The 19,655-nt window shown below is 37.4% G+C and overlaps 1 protein-coding gene across 2 annotated transcripts in view; it reads right to left on the bottom strand.

The window, feature by feature from the left end:
- The window catches only part of Mkln1 (muskelin 1), a 120,152-nt gene that overhangs the window by 41,211 nt on the left and 59,286 nt on the right, over positions 1-19,655 (bottom strand). For both annotated transcript variants that reach the window (XM_075953747.1, XM_075953748.1), the window contains exons 7-9: positions 15,299-15,376; positions 14,483-14,548; positions 5,052-5,164 (exon numbers count right to left, since the gene is read on the bottom strand). In XM_075953747.1, coding sequence (XP_075809862.1) covers positions 5,052-5,164; positions 14,483-14,548; positions 15,299-15,376 — 257 coding nt within the window. The remainder of the gene's footprint in view (positions 1-5,051; positions 5,165-14,482; positions 14,549-15,298; positions 15,377-19,655) is intronic.

Here is a 19,655-nt window from a genome sequence, read left to right as displayed (position 1 = left end):
CCAGCACTGGAGGAAGCAGATGCAAGCAGATTTCTTTGAGTTTGAGGCCAGATGGGTCTACATAGTGAGTTCCAGGACAGCCACAGCTACATTAGTGAGACCCTGTCTCAGAAAAGAACAACAAATATTCATTCAAATAGTATACTTATTCAGAAATTATGATTAAGAAAGACATTTTCTCAAAGTAAGAGAAGCATATGAAAACTGAAGTAAAATGGAAAAAAAAATCTGTTGCCAATGATATAATACACCTTTTAAAGAAAAAATCAGAATTGTGGAAAACTGCCATTGATCTTGACATCTTCTCAATGTTCAAAGACCTTTCTATGGAAACTGATCATGATATGAACAAATGTATTTTGGGATAGCATATAATAAAATATGCCAACATTTATTTAGAAGTGACTCAATATTTTTCAATTAACCAAAACGTAAGTGAAAAAGCATATACAGGCTTTAAAAAATCCATTCAATGAGCAAACAGGCCAATGAATTTTAGTACAGCAGGTACAAAGAACATGTAATATGGTCCACATGACAAGCTACCATAAAAAAAAACATGGCTATTTGGGACATGAGCTCAAATAAAGCAATACACAGTTGCCTGGAATTGGTGCTAAAGATCTATCCTCTTGCCCTAGGTACATCTATAAGTGGTCCAATTTTCTTCATTTTTTCATGTAAAACATGTCCTAAGAGAGTAAATATATAAATAAGAATCTAGCTGTCCGTGACTAACCCAGTCATTAAATGTATATCTAAAAATCTAAAAAAATGCTATTTTTAAAAACAGTTATCTTAACAAAAATATGTACAACTGTTTTTATAAATTAATTGATAGATATTAAAAAATATTTCTAAAGTGACTTTCAATAAGCATAACCCAAACAAATTAAGAAAACACTAGCAAGTTTTTTTTTTACATACACAAAGGAATCCTACTACTCTAAGATTTGAAAATCACTAATATAAGTAAAATCCAGTAAGAAGAGCCCTGCCTAATTTCTTATTGCTCAATAATCCTAGGAATGAAGTCAGAGACATTTACTAAAACAAAAGGCACAATTTAAATGTGTGTGTGTGAGAGAGAGAGAGACAGAGACAGAGAGAGAGACAGAGAGTCACTGAGACTGATTCTGGGCATAGCAGGGGCTTTGAGGTTTCAAAGCCCATCTCCAGAGACACACTTCCTCCAACAAGGCCATGCCTCCTAATCCTTCTAATCCTTCCCAAATAGTGCTACACTCTGACGACTAAACATTTTTATTCAAACCACACAGGCATCTATACGAAGGAGGAACAAACTATAATAAACCCGAGCTCCAGTACTGAAACATTTTATTACCTACAAAATAAGAGAATAGTTATCAAAATAATCACTGTTCAACTTCATTTTTCATGTTACCGTGTGTGTGTGTGTGTGTGTGAGTATAGTATAGTATAGTATAGTATAGTATAGTATAGTATAAAAATAATAAAATGAGGTGGGCACAATGACACATGCCTGTATTCCCAGCACAGAATATGTAAAGCCAGGAGGAGAAGAAGCTCAAGCACAGCCTTGAATTCGAGGCTAGTTTACCTTATCTAGTGAGACCATGTATTTCTCAAAAACACATAACATCTGTACTACTCATAAAGCCTCACCCCAGGACACCCTATCCTGAATTTTACATTCATAATTCCTTTGCTTTACTCCAATACCTGCTTTTTATTTAATTGACATTATCTGATTATTTACAAAAGCATATCTATTATTTCTTTAATTTAATTTAATTTCTACATAATATGCTTTATGCCTATCAGGAATTCAGGTGGGAAAGCAAGAATACAAACCAGTTTCAGGTAAATGTGAGCGCGCCAAAGGTGGTTTAAATTCTGCTTAGAGAGCTTCAAAACAGGCTATATTGAAGAAGGGAAGTCTAAATTGAGTGTTAAAGAGCATACAGGCTGGAGATGGGCGATCTCACTGAGAACACGGGGACAACGCTGGCAAATGAGACAAGTGACGACACTGTAAAATGGCAGAAATGGTCTGTGCAGTCATCACACACAGTTAGGGTATATGGCTGGCAAGTTGGTGGAGGTCAAATCTGCATGAGAACTGGAAGCTGTCACTAAATTAAAGAAATTGGGATAGGTACAATGGTTTTTATTTTGGGGGTTTATTACCCCCCCATACTTTCTTGTACTTTTAACAACCCACTATACATGGACTTAGCTATCTGACTCTTTTTGACAAATGAGACAAAAGCAAACTTGGTTTTGGTGGAGTGTTTAAAGCTATTTCATCCCCTGGCAGCCCTGCCTATAATTAAACTTTCCTTTGGGCCAGCAGCTCACAAATAATGACACGGAGACTTACTAATTATCAAAGCTCAGCCTTAGTTTAGGCTTGTCCACTAGCTATTTTTCTTCTATCTCTCCCTCCCTTTCCTTTCCCTCTTTCTTTCCTTCCTTTCTTTTTCTTTCTTTCCTTTCTTTCTTTCTTTCTTTCTTTCTTTCTTTCTTTCTTTCTTTCTTTCTTTCTTGTTGTTTGTTTTGTTTTTGTTTTTCAAGACAGGGTTTCTTTGTGTATCAGTCCTGGCTATCCTGGAACTATCTCTGCAGACCAGGCTGGCCTCGAACTCACAGAGATCAGCCTGCCTCTGCCTCCTGAGTGCTGGGATTAAAGGCATTAACACCACCACCCGGCTCCTACTAGCTCTTATAACTTAAATTAACCCCTATTTTTGTTAATCTACATTTTACCATGTGGCTTTTACCTCTCTCCCATTTTGTGTGTCACATTCTGTATCTTTCTTGATGGTGTCCTCGATACATCTCCTACTTCCTTTTTCTCTTTACCTCAAAGTCACCTCTATACCTCCTGCCTAGCTATTAACTGTTCAGTTCTTTATTAAACCAATCACAGCAAAGTATCTTCACAGTATACAAATATCCCACAACACCCGCCCTTGTCGCAAGAACAAGTCCCAGTTAGCCTACAAATAGGCAGATGATTAAGTAAACACAGTCATGGAGTCTCAGCTGAAGTAACCTTAGACTAGCCAACAGCTGTCTCCCAAATGAGGGCACCTACCAACAGAAAGACCCAGATAACCCACTGCCTCAGAAGCAAATAAATGCTTACTACTTTATGTCATTAGAGTTCGATGAATGACTGATGTTAAAGAAAACTCAGCAAGGATCAAAACTAAGGTTTCTAAAAGATTATTCATTTACTAGTTTTGTTTCTTTAAAGGCAGGATCTGGGTGTGTGGCACAGGTTAACTTGGAACTTTCCTATGTAGACACAGCTGGACTCAAACTTAAGGCAACTCTTAAGCTGGTCATGTATTCCTGTAATTCCGGGAAGAAGTATCACAAATCAAGGTCAGTCTAGGCAATTTCATCAGTTGGGTAGAGTAGGGAGTGAAGAGGAGAGAGGGAAAGTGAGAAGAACACAGACAAAGGACATTGAAATGCAGCATTGACATCAGTGGACCTGTGGCATAAACTTGACACAATCAATGAATAGGGAAGATTTGAAGATGAGCTCTATGCTTACTGGAAGAATAGTTACAGATGTAATTAACTCAATCCAAAAAGGCTGAGAATAAATAAAGAGATTTTAGATATGTCTTTTATTTTTGCAGAGGACAGAAATAACCATTTCAAAACATGATAATTCAACACTGAAAATGGAAGACCATTTTTATGTACCTGGGATTAGAAAAAGAAATCAGAATTTCAAGGTTTTATGGAAAAATAATTATTACCCAAATGATTAATCCTTGGAACAGACTGAGTAAGAAAGAACTCCATTTTCAAAGACTGAAGGCACACCACCAGATCTTTTGAAATCAGTCTTCCTAAACAAAAATCAGTGGGTTTGACTTAGGTCTTTTTCTCCTTTGCTTTTTTTTTTTTTATTATAGTTTATTTTCCAGTCTACAATCTGAACTAGCTTAGATGAAGAATACGGTAAAAGGTTTACAACAATTTTGGGGGAAAGATGAGTGATATTTGCTTTTCCCCTGCATATAATCATGTAAGTATTTAATTCAAAGCCATAAAACAAAGCTATTTTCATTAGAGAAATGTTTCATTTATACATACATAGACACAAAAACAAATACATGTATAGATACCATTTCAATTAAAATAAATATCACTTATAAAAACTGACAGGTATAGCTTAACAATGAGGATTAAACCTGAGAAACGCATTGTTAGGCAATTTCATCATGTGCCAATATTCTATACAACATCCATATAAACAAGTATGCCTGTGATAGCCTAAACAATATTTTATGATCCCACCACCATGTACATGGGCTATCAATGGCTAAATACTGTTATGTAGCACATGAATGTGCAGTGAAATAGTGAATGGTCAAAGTAGAGACAAAATGGACAAAATGAGACAAGGGGCTGGAGAGACACATAACAGTTAAGAATATTGGCTGCTCTTGCAGAGGACCTGGATTCATTTCCTGGAACTCACACGGTAACTCACAACCATTCATAATCCAGTTTCTAGGGATCCAATGACCTCTGCAGGCCCCAGACATGCATGTGATGTACATACGTGCATGCTGGCAAAACAAACAAGCATATATTTCTAAAAAGCTAGACAGCGTAGAACTAAAACATCAATAGCACACTTCCCAGAGGAAATACAAACAAGATGGTAGGGTTAGAGTACTCCAGTGATACTGCACTTTGAGGCTTAGGTTCCATCCTCACCAGTGCAATAAAAAAAAAAAAAACAAGATGAATGTTGGAAACAAGAATAAAGTGCTAAGGCACAAAAAGAAATTATATGATTATATTTCTAAGGTAAAGTAGCTTAAAATTAAAAAAAAAACTATTGCTATTTAATGCTACAAAGTAGACTTGGCTACACCAGTAATTGATGAACCAGGGATAGAAATTCAAATGCAAGGTATCTTACATCCAATTTATTTTCTTCAAAATTCTTTTGCACTACCACTGCTGGGAAGCATCAGAGAAGAAAACAAGCATGCAGCAGTGTATACCCATGAATGAAAAGACTAGGAACTTGCCTCTTTCTCAGTGTCTCTAGAGATACATGTCCACTGGTTCTCCTTCACACTGTATGCCCAGAAGTCAGCAAGATCTTGTGTTCCATCCCAGCCACCAAACAAATAAACAGTCTCTATGAAAATCAAAAAGGTATGTATTAAAAAAAGCCACAGGGACAAGGGTTAAGGACCAGACTCACTCAATTGTTTCAAAGAATATTTAAGAAGGTACTTTTCATTGTTTTCACAGTATTATTGTTAAACTTGTAGCTTTCAAAATGTGCTCTAGCCGTTCTTAAACCTAAGTATATGGAAAGACTGCTGCAGAAACATGTTTTGCAAATTTATTTAAAAAATCAGATCACTAGGCCATGTCCCCCAAGATTCTGATTCCAAAGTTCTTTAGTGGCTAAAAAGTCTGTATTTTTAAAGTATCCCAGATGAATCTGGTACAGCCAGTTTAAGAACTGGTCTATTGAACAGTATACAATTTATATTTACCAGCTTCTTAACAATGCAGCCAAATTTTAGCTACTAAAGGCTGACAGAGTTACTCAAAACTGTAAAAGCCTCAAAACTTAAAGAAATACAAAATTCAAGAGTAACACGAGGACACATAGCTGTTACGGGGGGGGGGGGGGTATGAGAAAGGATCACATTAAAGGTGATGTCTCCCTAATGCCAAAGCAATGGTTAAAACTAGCTGGAAGTTAAGAATAAACTGATAGGTAACAATGGTAAACCCATGAAAATTGGGCTAATATTTCCCCAAATATATTGTAGTAGTCTTCCTTTTCAAAGATTAATATTTTGAGAAATCAATTTCTTGTCACTCTGAAGTGTCTGTTGCACTTATAGACAAAATTTTTCTCAGTGAATCTTTACACCTGATACTACATCACAGATCCCTCCCTATACAATGCCTCTCTGTTTTTGTTAAATAATACCCCTCTGTAAAAATGTTATACCTACTGATTACAAACCATCAAGCCTCTGACCCTCTGAAGCGTGTGCTTTCAGACTATATATACTCACGGCAGCTGTCACTAACCATAGACACACAATTCAAAACTACATGTGGGCTCCACTTACAGTCGGGTTGTCATCTAAGATTCTGTCATGTTTTCATATAACTTAGAATTTTAAGTAAATTTTCCAAGTGAAGCATTCACAAATGCTTCAGTGCTGTCTGTCAGTGTAAGAACAACCCCCTGGAGGAAGACTCAGTTCTAGTTGCTCACTGGACACTATGGTCTGAAAATGAAATGCCCCCAAAGGCTATTCTTGAAGGTTTGGTCCTAGCTGGTGGTACTATTCTGGAGATTTCTGGAAATCTCAGAAGGAGGCCTTAGCTGTAAGAGGCAGGTCACAAGGAGTGAGTCCTGTGAGACAATATGCTGTCCTGGCACTCTTGCCCTCTCTCTTTCCTAGCTACAATGCTATGAGTTCTTCTAAACTCTTCATAGGCTGGTAGATAAAAATTCCCTAAAAAACGTAAGCCTAAACTGTTTGTCACAGTCACAAAAAATTTTGATAATATAAAAATTTGATGCTAGAGAAGGAGGGTTGTTGCTGGTGAGTAACCAAGGCCATATGGTTCTTTGGAATTGGTTTACAGAAAGTTTGTAGACAATACTTAGGATGCTAGAGATAGAGCTTAGTCGGCAATTCCAGCAGAAGCTCAGAGGTGAGAAGACATGGTCACTGCTAGCTGCTTTTAGTTTACAGAGAAAACTGAGAACAAAAGGCAGACAGAAAGATTTGAAAAACGTTGTTTAGAAAAACTGTATACACATTTGTAACTAAGAAGGACATGGTTTCTGAACTGCTTCGAATCATTAAAGAAGCTAGTTTCTTCTCAATGAGACAATAGGAAAGATGACATGGAAGCACCTTAGGAATTGGCCAGATGAACACCCATAGCAAAGAGTAAATAAATTAGAAGACTTTTCATTGAGAAATCAGTGCTTCTTGGGCACTCTGACCTCACCTATGAAGTTATTTCCGAAAGATTATTTAACTAACCATGCTAGCTAGGTTACCCAGGCATTGAGCCCACTTTGGCTAACAACAGACTTCAGTGTAGTTTACCTGATGTTGGTTTCACAGATATACAGAATGCTAGAGTCACAGAGTCATGAAGGTTTCTACTTAGATTTCAAAGTTAGGCTGAGAAGTGAGACAATATGTGCATAGAGTTCCTGAAAGGGAAATGCATGAAGCTGCAAGAATGAAGACAAAGACACAAATGAACACCTGGGAAGTTAAGAGATTTCAGGAACACAGAACATATACTGAGGAATGCTGCATGTCAAGAAAAGCTAGCCTTAAAGAGAGGCCATGAGGGTTGGAATCATCAAATGGTTAGAAGCAACCCCTTTTAGAGCTGGACTGTCAATGCTGTTTCTGAACTGCATGTCTTTTTCTCATTTCACACCATCACATACACCAGATGCTGGATATGAGCTACAGATACATTTCTATGCCTCCATCCCTCCACTCCAGAATGGAAATGTCTATCCTGTCATTTTATGTTAGAACTATATCTAACTTATTTTAAAGAGGCTTACTTTTAAGAGCTTGCCTTGTGTCTTAGCAGAGATTTCGGATTTGAACTTCTGTCCCCTACAGGCTCATTATTAAAGGCTCAGTCACAGCCAGAAGCATTACTTTGGACCTTTTTTTCTTCTCTCTCTCTCTCTCTCTCTCTCTCTCTCTCTCTCTCTCTCTCTCTCTCTCTCTCTCTCTCTCTCTCTTTCTCTCTGTTTTGTTTTTGTTTTTTACACAGGGTATCTCTGTGTAACCTCTGGTTGTCCTGGGACTCGTTTTGTAGACCAGTCTGGTCTCAAACTCATTGAGATCTGCCTGCCTCTGCCTCTCAAGTGCTGGGATTGAAGGTGTGCACTGCCTCGCTAGAACAATGGGCAATATTTTCTCTTAGGTCCTTGGCCTCCCTCCCTCCACCCCCCCCCCTTCCTTCCTTCCTTCCTTCCTTCCTTCCTTCCTTCCTTCCTTCCTTCCTTCCTTCCTTCCTTCCTCCCTTCTTTTCTCTGTTTCCTAGCCACCATGATGCCTACAACAATGGACTAAAACCATGAACCAAAATACTTTCTTCCCCCAAGTTATTTTTCAGAGGTATCTAGTAACAGTGGCAAGAAATTAATACAGAGTGATCAAGCACAAGCCACTTCATCTTCCTCAGTCTTAAGTTTTTTTATTTACAAAATTCTGTTCAGAGGTTCCTCAGATTTAAGTTATACAAGTTGTCAAAAATGAACATTTCTATTTAAAAAGAAGAAAAACAAACAAACTTCCAGCTACCTTTCAGTCCTAACTACCCCAGACACTGTAACAACAATATTACTGTACTAGATTCCAAACCAACCAAGACCTGGAATCCCTTTGGCACTGTAAAAATATGAAACAATAGTAATTATTTAAAGTACTAAAAGTCTATCTTATTTGATAACTATAAAACAATCCATTATCATTAGTTAAAATAACACTGCTTCCCAGATGACATACAATAATGTCCAGACACATAATTTTACAGGAAAAAGAATAAGGAATTTTCATATGGCTTAAGAATATTTTCCAAGACCTCACTATAACAACAGTTAACCCTGTTAATTTCTGAAGCTTGTAGAGGGAGGCCCATATAACTAAAATAGCAGTAGCAATCGACCTTTTGTTTTATAGTACTTCTGGGCACTCTCTGGATAAGGTTACCCTGGTTCATTAACTTTAATAACCCTTTCTCTTGGGCTCTGAGTTCTCAATGTTCTTTCTGAAAAGCAGGTCTCTTTGTACGCATAAACTCTCACAGCAAAGAAAGCCCACATTTCCACAACAGCCTCATTGATAGCTGAGCAAAATAAAATCTGGCACAGGGCAAGCATCCCAAAAGAATTAGGCAAAGATGTTATTCCTGTTCACGGATGCTTTGTGGTCCGACTGAAGCAATAGTACAACTAAGTGAATTTTGTAGAAACTTAATATTTTGATTTACATGAATAAAAAAGGTGCAACAAAAATTTTAATTAAATCACCTCATCACTTAAATCTCACAAAGATAAGTCATATAGAAATAAATACCAGAAGGTGTCATTACTCCACCAAAGACAAAAAGGATTAACCTATACAACTGTCTAGAGAGAATTATGGTAAGAGGAAGGTGTAGAAAAGAAGAGAAAAAGCTGGAATCTTAGCAGGAAAGCTGGCTTACTGGAAACCCATGCCCTCCCACACAAGTCCTGTAAACATGTCATGATAGCCTAGGAACCTAATCTTCTTCAAGCAGCAAACTTGTCTTTCCATTTCTCCCGCTTAAGGGAATATAGGCTAGCATGGCTATGCATTGTCCTAGCCCTTCAGCATATCTATTTGGTAAGTTTAAAGTACTGATTTGAACTCACAAACCACTGTAGGAAATGGAAAGAGATGAAATAGTCCCTTGGCCTTGAAGAACTTACCGTCTAGCCATAACTATAAGGGTACATAAACCACTACAACACAGAATAGACCAAGTGCCACACGACGGCAAAAGCACAAGTGTTCTAAAGGGGAAGAGGACATGTAGCTGAGAACTCTGCAGATTTGTGGTAAGAGTAGTCTCTGTCCTGGAGTCAGAATGTGGCTTTGTCTTCTGGTCAGTAGAATGTGGGACAGAAAAAAAAGCCTTTCAAGCAAAGTAAAATAACAAAGAAACATAAACAGAACAACACAACAAAAATGTTTGAAAAGCCATAAGCTCCAAAGTCAGACAGATTGTAGCCCCAATCTTGACTCTATAACTACAGCTGTATGACACTAAAATTCCCTAACCACTAGTTTCCTAATGTTTCAAATGTTTATCTTTTATAAAAATACAGTGAAAACTAAAATCATACAAAGCATGCAAAGAAGTTATATGATGAGTAACTAAATTACAGAAAATGTACAGAAAATCTGGACACAAAGGTAGTAGGCAGACAGGAAGTTTAAAAAGACAGTGACTAGATCATGGTCAAGATCCAATTATTATGGCCTAAACTTAATTTCATAGACACTGAAGGAACTAAAAACAATCTTAAGCAGAGCGGTTAGAGTCTGAACTTGCTGCAGAACGACTGAAAAGGAAGACACAGGAAACAAGAGAGAATGGTGGTAATATTGTTAGCAGTAGCCTATTTTCAAAATTTCAAGCCAATCTCATTTAAGAGATCACATCAGGTAATCATCAATCAATCCATCAATTATTATTCCATAAATCTTATAATTATTCTTTGGTACAAGAATATATCATTTGTTACCAGAACCTCATAAATCATGGCTCTACTTATTTCTGGTAGTACAATTTACATATTGTTCGTGAATTAAAAAATAAGGAATGTTAACATAAAGTAAAGAATTTGGCCTTTTATACATCATTTGCACACCTTTTGTAAAATGAAATGAGCTTTTTTTACTTTAAGTGGTCAACAGTAATATCTATCACTCTACTCTGAGTAAATCAGACTGCTGATTGTATAAACCTCCACAAGATGGCACACTATTCATGATTAAATGAGTTTGTCCATTTTGAAACTACAGACTAGATCAAATATGTGTTAACAGAGAAAGCCAAACGTCATACACAAATCAAGTGTCAACAAGAAGACAGTGAGATGGCTCAGTGGGTAACGCCTGAAGACCTGAGTTCACCTGACCACAGAGATGTCCCCTGACTTCCATATGCATATCTTGACACTCATACCCTAACAGGAATCATACACACAATAAAAAGAAGTACAAATATAACCACATGAAAGTTTGATGATGATTAACAACCCCAAGTCCTCTTTATTCACTTCATTAAAAACTTCAAGAAAAATTGAGACATATGTCTTTTGTTTGCTTCAAAGCACTTTAATGTAAGTAGTTTAAGGTTCAGAAGGATAGAGGAGAGCTTCTAAATGACAAATCCTCAATAACTTCTTCTGCAGGCATCAAATGATGGGTATGTGTTGTCTGAGCTTTTCCCCTAAATTCAGTAATAATTACATAGGAAGAATAACCTAACACGAGACAATCCATACTGAAACAAAATCTCTCCACACAAACTGTTTTACCTAGACCACAGATGAAACCCAAGACACAATTAAAGCCTATTAAAAGGAGAGGTGTTAGATTCAGGGACTATAATCAATAAAACTGACATACATACAGTAGGCCAAAGTTGTAGTAATATGAAGGGCGGTGGGGCTGTGTCCTCAACACCCCAGCCGCCTGCTCGGCTAGCTTTTGCCCCGAAATAACAACACACAAACTGTATTCATTTAAACACTGCTTTGGCCCATTCCTATCTAGCCTCTTCTAGGCTAACTCTCGCACCTGGACTAGCCCATTTCTTATCATCTGTATAGCACCGGTCTTACCGGGAAGATTCTAGCCTAAGTCCATCCTGGGTCGGAGCTTCATAGCGTGCATCTTCCCTGGAGCGGGGAGCATGGCGTCTCTCTGAGGCGTCTGCTCCGGAGAGGAGAGCTGTGAAGTCTGAGCTCACTTCCTCTTCCTCCCGGCATTTTGTTCGGTTTACTCCTCCCACCTATCTTCTAACCAATGAAATGGGCCAAGGCAGTTCCTTTATTAGCCAATGACCTTCCTCCATCACAAAGTAGCACATCCATCCGCTACCATGGTAAGTACACCATATATACATGTATATGTACAAATATGAAGAAATAATGAAAAGAACCAGAGACATATATCCTAGATGAATACACATGTAAAAGCCCTTAATAGAAGTCTTGGAAACCAAGTTCATCAATACACTGAGAGACTATATTCTACAATCATGCCGGTTTCATCCCACGGATACAAGGATGTATCAACACATGCAAATTAGCAATTTTTTATTTTATATTATTAATATATAATATTTATAAAATAAAAATATATATTTTTTAATATTTATAAATAAATATATAATATTATTATATGTTTATAAATACAATCAAGGGGGCAAAAGACACAGGATTATCCTAACAGATACAGAGAAGGCATCTAAGAAAATTCAACATACCTTCATGATAAAAGTCCCAAAGAAACCAGGAACACAAGAATCATACCTCAGAATAATAAAGTATGTGTATAACAAACTAATAGCAGATATTATGCTGAATGGGGAAAAACTGAAGGTGTCTCCTCTAAAATTGCCATTATTATTTAATGCAGTATTTTAAATTTTCACCAAGTAATGAGCAGGGAGGTTGAGATTGAGATGAAAGGGTTACAAGTACAGAAGCCACCATGAAGAAATTAAAAGCAGAGTCTAGGAGATGGCTCAGCCAGTAGAGTGCTTGTCACATGATCCCAACACCCACTTAAATAAGCCAGATTACCTACATAGATTGTAATCCCAGCACAGGGGGAGAGAGAGTGACAACATTCAATGTCAACTTGTCTCCACATACACATGCATAAATGTGCAAAAATTTATGTATGGGTGCACACACACAAACATGGGACACACAGGTGTGTGTGTGTATAAAATATATGCACACAAAATCACATGACTGTAATAGTGATTCCCACTATACTTTTTTGTTTGTTTGTTCGTTTGTTTTTTAAGATTTATTTATTCATTATGTATACAGTGTTCTGCATGTCAGAAGAGGGCACCAGATCTTACTACAGATGGTTGTGAGCCACCATGTGGTTGCTGGGAATTGAACTCAGGACCTTTGGAACAGCAGGCAGTGTTCTTAACCGCTGAGCCATCTCTCCAGCCCTTGTTTTTGTTTTTTAAGACAGGGTTTCTCTGTGTAAGAGCCCTAGCTGTCCTGGATGTCCTGGAACTAGATCTTTAGATCAGGCTGGCCTCGAAATCACAGAGATCCACCTGCCTCTACCTCCCAAGTGCTGGGATTAAAGGTGTCCACCATCACCACTTGGATGTCCCACTACACTTCTTAAAACTACAATTTCTACTTTAGACAAACAGGAATAGCAATACGGCCATTGGCCTCTTAGAACCTGCTGAAATTCCGTCCCTACTGTATAAAACAGTATGGTATAACAGATATCTATACCTTCATCTTTTGAGCTTCACAATAACTTCAATCTTCAGTCGCATTGTTCACACTAAGTTCTTTCATGACATTTGTTTATCACTTGAATCTTTGTTTCCACCTTCAAATCCCATACATTATCTTTAAATTATCTTTTTTTTCCTCACATATGTTCTTTCCCTGTCATGTATGGTCTCTTTCCCACAGGTATCACAGTAATAAACTGCAATGGCATTTCAACTGTGCTTTAATAAATAGAGCTTGCCTAAAGATCAGAAAGTAAAACAGACCCGCTGGTCACCTTTAATCCCAGTAGCCACACTAGTTGCCATAGAAACCAGGTGGTTGCATGTCTTTAATCCCAGTGATGCATGCCTTTAATCCCAGCCCTAGAGAGGATTACAAAATGGAAAGAGACAGCTCTCAGAAACAGCCTCATTCTGAGATTCCTGGAGGCAGGATCACCATTTTGGACTCAGATCGAGGTAAGAGCCAGTGGCTGGCTGTTTTGCTTTTCTGACCTTCAGGCTGAACCCCAATTTCTCTGAGTTTTTATTAATTGTTCTCCAATAAGCACCCTGAAACTCCTGCCTGTTGAAAGTGGGCTTTAAGTATCATGATCACCTCACTGTTGGATAAAGAACATTTTGCTGAGAAAATTAAAGAGTCTTTTTCAGATAGTTTCCTTCAGTGTATTATTAGCAAGAATTTGCCTCTTTAATAAACAATAGGCACGTTTGTTGCTCTGACACTGAAAAACAAAAGCCTAAAAGGCTACATCATATTCAAGCCTACTTCTGTATGGTAGGCTAGTATCTGCAAGGAGGAGCACAGATTAGGAAACAAAATCCTATACTTTGAAAGAAAACTTTTCCAAAGAGACTCTAATAAGAGTCTCAAGTTCTAAAAGCCACTGTATGTATTTAATATGTAGTTTAAGCTGAAATCGTCAATCTTATTACTAACATTTTTGAAAATATTCAAGATTTTGTATCCATACTGTAATTTTTCTAATTAGTCACAAAATAATCTCAATCTACGAAAGAAGTATTTTTATTCCCGAGGTACTGGTCAGCACACCAGAGTAACAAAATGGTATAAATACTCTTAGAAGAGTAAACTGCTTGAGTGAGTACTGGCTTTGTACTAAGTGGAGCTATGTGAAGGATGCATCTCTGTTAGGGTATCTAAGGTCAGCTGGGCAGCAGCCTCCTCTCTGTCAACTTTCAGACATGCATGCAATTAATGTTATTCTCTTCGCCATCTGGTTTAACGAGTAACATTTAACTTATTTCATAAATGGAAAGAGAAGTGTATCCACTCTCATAAAGCATCTGAAATGCAGACCAATGATTCTGGCATGGACTGAGGAGCTCAACCCGTACTCTAGAACTCTGCTGGCACACTGCTAGTGTGACTCACCTGTCTGAACATCGATAACCATCTGATGGCCCCCTCTCATTCCTGGTCGGTTATCTTCTCCATCACCTGGAGAAGAAAAAGTATTTTCTATAAAGAAATAATAAAACTTTCAATTTTGGAGGAGTAACTTCACTTCTAAGTATATAAAGGGTAGTAACAAACACTCTGCATGCACTCCTTCAAAATAGTATAAATAAGTGAAAGGAAGAAATATCTTTGTTTCAACTATTCAAAAAGTTATAGGACTCTAGGAAATGGTGTATGTACATGTGTGTTGAGGATAAAACCCAGGTTCCCATAAAAGATAAGCAAGAATTCAAACACCAAGTTATATTTTCAGCCCTAAGATAACAGGATTCTAATATCACATTTGATATAAACCAGGAAATCTAAGGTTTTCATCATAAATCTCCCTTCAGTTGAATTTATTAGTTTGGCAAATGAACTTCCCTGATTTTTGTATGTAAAATTGACATCATCTAACTCTGTACACAGGATTTTCACAGGAGTACTATAAAATAACTGAAATGTGTAAAAAACACATTTTGTCATAGTGATAAAAAAAGATTTAAAAGATAATTTAAATACAATAAACTAGGGTTGGGACTATAGTTCACTGGTAAGAGTGCTTACCTAGCTTGTACAAGGCCCTTAGTTCAATCCATAGCCTCAGGAGAAAAAAACGATGTATAATAATCCACTCTGCCTCCTAGTTAAGAAACCCATGTTCTACAGGAAACACGTGCTCTTCATTAACAGAGTGGGAGAACTTTGGGGTAAACCAATAACAACGGCCAGGAAGGACGTGCAGCTTACCTTTGGTGCTCTTAGGAATGATCTGACTCCACCGTGGCTTATATTCCTGCTGACTGATATACTGATTAAATAGGCCATCTGCAAGTATTAAAAATAAGAATTATAGCTCAGCTGATTCTCCAACCTCCCAATATACTACCAAATATAAACAGTAAATGATTAGTTGACACAACAACAGAAACAAATTGCATTAGCAGCAGCCCATATTAAATGTATGTTTCCACAATTACTATATTCATTGCTATAAAGTTACTGCTGCATTCATGAATAAGCATGTGACCTCCATAAAACCCTGAAAGAAGGAAAACACTAAGAGGAAAAAAGTCAAGATGACAATTTAAGGTTGAAAATCAGAAGCAACAGAAAATAGTTAATAAATAATCTGAATATATGTTTTATTTCAATGAAACACAGTCATATATACCTTAAAATCATTTTGGGCATCAAATACAAATGGGAAAAGAAAGAATAATCAAAGTCAGGAAGAATATTTGCTTTCTGGTGATTTTCCACTACCATTCTTTATTTTATTTACTACTTTTAAAATCTTTACCCCTTATAATAAATGGATTCTTGAATTCCAATGTCTTCCCCATGAAAAGTACTTAAGAGTTCATAAATTTTGTTACCAGATTACAAAAAAACCCCAAAAAACAAAAACAAAAAGAAACCGAACAAGCCCTAAATAAGAAGATGTAAGTGCAACAGCTTTGGCGTAGGCACTTTATAGTACAACCTCAGAGAAAGAAAAAAACTCTTTAAAACACAAATTCTAGTTTTCTGTGGGTACAAAGTAACAGATAAAAGTACCACCAGCAGAAACTGTATTTATTAATGCTGCCAAATGTTAAAATCCATTTTGTCTTAGTTCATTTAATTCTAAAAACAACCCTAGAAGGATTTGCATCTCCTCTTCTAAGATGGGGAAGTACCTATTTAGAGAATTGAGGAACTTTATCAAACTCACACATATGTTAAGTAGTGGCGCTGGGACTCAGATTCCACTTTGTTTTTCTTCTCAATCTTTGCTCGGTAAACTTTTCATCTACTTCCTGGAGGAGTTATCCCTATACTATAGTGATTATATATGATATTATATCTATATATGATATAGATATATATGGTAAGTATTATATATATTATATATTACATATATCACTAGTTACTATGGAGTGCCCTTCCCCAACTCATCTCTCTACTCCAAATAATTTTCACCCTACACCCATGTCTGTCACAAGTTCATAAATGATATATAAAATCAAATTCTAGATAACAATACAGGAGCAATCTTCTAAAGGACTTGTAAGCAATGTTTCATTGCTTCTAAACAGACATACAGTCAAGAAAAAAGACTTTTGCTCTCTGGACACGCATACACACACATGCAATATATAATGTATGCAACTACTAAATTCTATTTGTAGAGCTAGGAAAAGAATCAATTCTATAGTAATGACAGAGCAGAGAAAGAAAAAGACACTACTAGATCACTGAATCAACCAACCAGGAAAGCTACCTCCCCCTTTGGTCTTCCTGTTAAGTCATCCAGAGACTTTTCCGTACCAAGTTCGAGGTTTCTTTTACGCGTATCCAAAGAGATAACTGACAATGTGCTCATTCTCTCAACAATTCTATCCCTTGACCCTGATTTCTATCTAAATGAGGATTTCCTGTGTCATTGAAAACAAAAACTTGTTCAAAATATGTCTCTTTTTCATAACTTGCCTACTTGGAATTTAAACAACCTCTCTAATCTCTTTCTTTTCTGGATTAAGAAGCTTGTCGTAAACAACCCTATATAATCATCTAATTTCTTTCTTCTTTGCCTTTGTAACCTTATCAAATCAACAGAAAAACTTTTTAAGTCAGTACAAGCTAGATGTGGTGGTTATGCCTTAGTCCTTGTACTCTGGAGGCCAAAGCAGAAGTCTTAGGTGTGACTAGTATAGCCAGCTGGGGCTATCTAGTAAGTTCCAGGCCTTCCGGGGCTACAGTTCGAGAATCTGTCTCACCTCTAAGTTCTTACACACTTAGAAGGTGGCATTTACATTTTCATTATTATAGGAAGGAGAAGTATATGCAGTACACTTTAATTTAGTGAATGTGTCTATTACATAATTTCATAATTTTAGAACCTTGCTTTATTCAGCATTCCTGACTAAAACCTCCTTTATTATAGGATTTGGGAATCTTCCCCCTCCTGGAAGTGTAAGGTGAAATAAACCCTTTCCTGCTTGTGATGGCTTTCCTTGGTTGCCAACTACATATGCAATTAACTAAAACTCAAATGACTAGGCACACCTGTGAGGGATTTTTTTTTCTTAATTAAGTAATTTGAAGTGGGAAGGCTCACTTCTAATCTGGGTCTTTCAGATGGGAAGATCCACCTTTAATTTAGGCCACACTTTCTGTGGGCAGCCTTCATAAAGGACATGGAAAAAAAAAACTGTCTCTCTTTGCCTGCTTGCTCTTGCCAACAAGTCCATTCCTTCCCTGGCAGTAGAGCCTACTTCACTGGGATTCTGCTGTATACTGAGACATCCAGCCTTGTGTACTAAACCACTGGATTCATTATTGGGTTAGCTGAACCACACAGCCTGTAAACCATTCTAATAGAGCCCATATATATATATGGAGAGAGAGATTCATTCTATAACTTCTGTTCCTCTAGAGAACCCAGACTAATATACTGCTTTTGGTTGTGGTGTTTTATCACAGCAATAGAAATTTTAAGACAGCAGAGGGTATGGAAACTGTAGGAAGTGAAGCCTTGTCAGAGGAAGTAGACCACCAGAAATGTGCCTCTGAAAGTTATATCTAGTTCCCTCCCTCCTTCCTGTCAAGTCATGAGGTAAGTAGCTTTAACCACATATTCCCATCACCATGATAGTCTGCATCACTATAGGCCCAGAGTCCACACAGTCAAGGGCTGTAAACTAAAATGTCTTGACACAGAGAGCCCAAGTAATTAATTCTACACTCTAAGTTATATTTTGGTAACAGAAATACATAAAGTAGCTATCTTACAGAAAGCTAACTAACTAGCACATTGTACTAGTTAAAATTTACAGCAGTAACGCACAGCTATTAAAAGCACAGAGAATGGTACCAGACTATGGGAGCCCAAAAATTAGCTCTATCACTGATTAGTTATGCTGTCATAGCAAATTAATCATTCTCCTTCATGTAACAGAGTCATCGATAATACTACACATACCCCCAGAAAGCAGTTATAACAATTACAAAGATCATATAAAAGAACTTAAAAAACAAGGTCCATTGTAAAGCCTCAAACACAAGTGATGGTGGTGGTGGCAGCAGCAACAACAACGGTGATGATGACGTAGTGTTTGGAATTATACTTATTAGAAAACTATTCATCTTTTTTGTGCACCAAATGAGAAATATGGCACCCAATCAAACAGGAATTAGAGAGAAAGAATACCCGGTAAAGAATAAAAGAAGCTACCTGGAAAGAACTAGTCTTGGAGAATAAATTGGAAGTGGAAAATAAAAACAAAAGTAAACAGCAAAGAGAATACAACAAAAACAAAGGCATGAAGGCATAGTCAGAGAGAATTATGGGAAGAAGTTATGTTTCAGGAAGCAGACTGGTGGTTATGTGGGAAGAGAATGCAGCTTTGCATTACTGAGCACTGCTAAGAAAAAACAGAATTACAAGGGAAGATGAGTACAGAAACTTACTACTCAGAATAGCTCTACCTTCCGACTCATAAAATTAGCCAGGAGAAACCTGCTCTAACACTAGTTTGTTTTGTTCTCTGCCTCCTGAGTGCTGGGATTAAAAGCAGGTGCCACCCACTGCACCTAGCACACCTGAAGATTACTAAAAACCATCCAGATTACTAAGAACCAACATAGATTTACGCTAAGATATGGAAAAGGAAAGGGGGATGTCAGGAGCCATTTCAAGCTTCTCCTTTCTCACAGGGCCTTGAAGTAAAAACCTTGAGACAGAACAGTTAAAGTTAACCAAAACATTATGTGCTAACCTTGGAGACTCAAGCTCTGGAAAGCACCACAGAGCATCTCCAGCGCTTGCTGCTAATCACTAACAGCAGGTGTTCTAGCCACTGACCTTGCAACTGCCCCGCTTAGCTGTTGAGTTGCCTGCCCAATCCCTTCCCCCTTTCCCCTTCTGCCTTCCCCCTTCCCCAACAGTTCCCCCTGCCTGAGTTTCTCACTGAGGAGTATTTAAGACTAAAGCTTGCTTCAATAAATGGAGACCTTGACAAATTGAGAACAGAATCCTGTTTGGCTTGTTTGGTCTCCATTTCTCTCTCTCTTACCCATGTTCTTTCAGGTAGCACCTCTTCAGACCCTGGAATAACTGGAC

This window comes from Microtus pennsylvanicus, chromosome 19 (genome assembly GCF_037038515.1).
Source record: "Microtus pennsylvanicus isolate mMicPen1 chromosome 19, mMicPen1.hap1, whole genome shotgun sequence".
Lineage (NCBI taxonomy): Eukaryota > Metazoa > Chordata > Mammalia > Rodentia > Cricetidae > Microtus > Microtus pennsylvanicus.
This window is presented reverse-complemented; position numbering and strand designations above follow the sequence as displayed.